Consider the following 3,613-nt stretch of genomic DNA (forward strand, 5'->3'; position numbering starts at 1 on the left):
ATAGGAAACAACTTGTGTTTGCCCTTACAAACAAAAGCTTACAGAGCCTCCATATGGTCACACCTCACAAAAAACAAGAGCGAAAAAGTCATAGGACCGCGTAATCACTACATAATTAAATGCCCAAATGATTGGTATGAGTTGCAGCCCTATATATAATAAAATATGTCACAATAAAAGGGTGGGACAAGACCGATGGGGAGAGAGGCATGGAGTTCATTTTCAAAAGGTGACATAGGCTCGGCAACCGTGCAGCCTGCCTAGTATTTTCCCATACATGTAACTTCTTCCTCTACTCATCTTGACTGAGCAGAAAACTTTTCTCCCACGTAATATAGCCCAAGCCCCAAGTTCCCAATTGAACTATATATTTTGTTATCTTACACACAAACTACCGTGAATATATCACATCTCTCTCTCTCTCTCTCTCTCTCTCTCTCTCTCTCTCTCTCTCTCTTTGTTATACACATACAAAGTCCTCCATACACCTCCTTGGATCAATTGAAAAGTAAGAAACATGTATTCACCTGAGAAAATTTATAATCAGATATTCAACCCAAATTGTTCTGGTACTGCCCCACATCTTCGAAAAATTTTTCTGTACAAGTTTTTGAGGTTTACAAAAAGAATGAGAGGAAAACAATCATTTGAAGACAATAAATTTTCTCATAATCACCCATAAGATAGATGATTTTTTCTACCTCTAAATGCCCCAAAATTATCTTTCAAAGATGTGGAGAAAACAATACAATAAAAACACAAGCAATTTTTCTCATTCTCCCATTAAATCAAGAGCTTGAAAGATAGTAGAAATGGCATCTGGAATGGCATGAGATGTGAGAGAAAGTCTGCTGTAGACTACCTTTCTTCTTTTTAAAGAGACCTTCAAGAGCATTGTTTTTGACTTCTCAAAGAAACTATTTGTTTTACTGCTCAAACCCTCTCTCTAACACTACTTTTCCACTTGTTTTTCTTGAAAGAAGAAAAGATTAAAAAAAAAAAAAATCCACTTGTTTTCAAGTGAGTCCATTTTCTACAGAATTCACTGATTCACATAAATTGGACCTCTTCATCACATGGGTTGGGTCATATTTATTTAATTCCTCAAATTATTTATGGTCAAACCAAAAATTTGCTAATAATTAGGGTAAAATTGAACTAAATCCGTTGACTTAAAAAAGTTTGCATTTTTTGAAATCATTATAAAAACAATGAAAAATTCTCCCCAACCAAATTATGTCCAAATAATTTGGGCAATATATATATGTATATATATATATATATACATTATATATATATATATATATATATATAAACCATTTGCTATACAACCGTTGGGAATTTATTTTTGTTGCCATTAAGGAACCTAGTTAGCTTGACTGTAAGATTAAAAAACAATTACTTGAAGTGTCAGGAACAACTTTACAACCTCCATTCATGGATTATTTAAACAATATTAAACAATTAAATAAATCTTTCCCATGGTTTATTTAAATAATATATGAAACAACTTGTGTTAGCCGTTACAACCAACAGCTTACAGAGCCTCGATATGGTCACACCTCACAAAAGAACAAGAGCGCAAAAGTCATAGGACCACATAATCACTACATAATTAAATGCCCAAAGGATTAGCATGAGTTGCAGCCCTATAGATAATAAAATATGTTACAATAAAAGGGTGGGACAAGATCTTCATTTGCAGAGGGTGACAGGCTCAGCAACCGTGCAGCATGCCTAACATTTTCCCATACATGTAACTTCTTCCTCTACTCATCTTGATTGATCAGAAAACTTTTCTCCCACTTAATATAGCCCAAGCCCCGAGTTCCCAATTGAACTTTATATTTTGTTATCTTGTGCAGAAACTACAGGTGAATATATCACATCTCTCTCTCCTCTCTCTCTCTTGTTTTTCGGTATATACATACAAAGTCCTACATACACCTCCTTGGATCAATTGAAAAGTAAGAAACATGTATCCATCTGAGAAAAATTATAACCAGATATTCAACCCAGATTCTTCGAGTACTGCCCCACCTCTTCCACAATACAATGATGCAGCCCCGGCAATTGGAATTCCGGTGAATTCCACAAACCTTCAAGCTCCAGTTCCTTGGTCATCCGGCCTCTGTGACTGTGGTGACGATCTTAAGAGCTGTAAGTCTACTAAATCTCTACGTTTGCTCTTACCATGATACCATATTTCTTTTCAAAAACCTACCCTTTTCTTTCCAAAACAACACAATCTGATCATCATAAAGGATTGATCATGCAGGTTGTTTAACATGTTGGTGTCGATGCGTTGCCTTCGGCGAGATCTCTGAGATCGTGGATGAAGGATCCACCTCCTGTGTAGCAAATGGAGTAATCTATACAATGATCATGATATTTTCTGGCGGGTGTCAATGTTGTTACTCATATTGCTATCGGTCCAAGATGAGGGAGAAATATAACTTGGAAGAGCATGCCTGTTCAGATTTCCTCGTTCATTGTTGCTGTGAGCCATGTGCCATCTGCCAAGAGTATAGAGAGCTGCAGAGCCGTGGATTCGATGTGAGCTTAGGTTAGTTTCTCTTTCCAGATGCTTATTTCTTATAGAATCAAGATTAACTATACACTTGTAAAAGATTTTGTCTTCTTCTTCTTTGTCTCTATTTTATCTATTTTATATATTAGATTGAACTCTGATGGTTAAATCATGGTTGGTGAATTTAATTTTTGCAGGATGGCATGGTAACATGGAAAGGAGCTACCGTGGATTAGAGATGCCTCCTATTGTGCAACAAGGCATGACTCGATAGACTATATATTAATGAAGATTATCGCATTATATAGAGGGCTTTGGCTCTAAGAGATTATTTTGTTACATGCGATGATTCTGAATTTTTTTTAACTTCAAGATATGTATTATATATGTACAAGATGTGAGGTGACCTTAGTGTGATTTGAGTTCTTTGTGATTGTTTAAATGAAAATTTTTAGTAAAATAAAAGCCAAAAAAAAAAAAAAAAAAAGATAACAGGCTCCTTTGTTTGCCCTTTGCATATGCTGGATGAACTTCTCTACAGAGACATGAGATGAAATGTGATCTTTTACCCAAGCACAAACAATGTTAAAATTTCTATATCTATTAAAATTTTCACTTGAAATGATATAATTTATCATGATTTTTTTTATAATTTTCAGCCCTTAATTGAATCATGACTCAAGACTGTTTTCATTTAAATTTTAAATCACAACACAACATCATAGAGCAATCTCATTTAAGATCACATCATCAACAACTTTAAAAATATTTCAGATAGAGAAATAGAGTTTAATTACAATAATTTATTAACATTTTTTAATGTTTGTATTTGATTTTAGCTATTTAGTTAGCATTTTAAATCATGTAAAATATGATAGTACAATCTGATCGAAAATCTGAACGTCGAAAAATTTAGAAACATTTCAATTTAACTTTCAATATTTGACTAAATAGGAAAATACTCCTTGTAAAATTTAAAAAGATTCCAACTTGGACTTTCATATCGTGGGCATTTAATTAACCTTTTTGAATGTTTGATTTATTGCTAGCCAATGACACTCTTTATGCTTTCTTACACGTTAT

The 3,613-nt window shown here is 33.8% G+C and overlaps 1 protein-coding gene across 2 annotated transcripts; it reads left to right on the plus strand.

Annotated features, from left to right (window-relative positions):
* Nucleotides 1-1,667: 1,667 nt before the first annotated feature.
* LOC122067652 (protein PLANT CADMIUM RESISTANCE 2-like) lies at nt 1,668-3,044 on the plus strand. Of its 2 annotated transcripts, XM_042631494.1 has the most exons (4): nt 1,668-1,756; nt 1,866-2,160; nt 2,279-2,566; nt 2,728-3,044. In XM_042631494.1, the coding sequence occupies exons 2-4, from the start codon at nt 1,977-1,979 to the stop codon at nt 2,802-2,804; spliced, it is 549 nt and encodes a 182-aa protein (XP_042487428.1). In that variant the 5' UTR covers nt 1,668-1,756; nt 1,866-1,976; the 3' UTR covers nt 2,805-3,044. The 2 variants fall into 2 exon arrangements, with proteins under 2 accessions (XP_042487428.1, XP_042487427.1); XM_042631493.1 differs by having other exon boundaries at nt 1,688-2,160.
* The last annotated feature ends 569 nt before the right edge of the window (nt 3,045-3,613 follow it).

This window comes from Macadamia integrifolia, unplaced genomic scaffold (genome assembly GCF_013358625.1).
Source record: "Macadamia integrifolia cultivar HAES 741 unplaced genomic scaffold, SCU_Mint_v3 scaffold3039, whole genome shotgun sequence".
In the NCBI taxonomy this organism is placed as follows: Eukaryota; Viridiplantae; Streptophyta; class Magnoliopsida; order Proteales; family Proteaceae; genus Macadamia; species Macadamia integrifolia.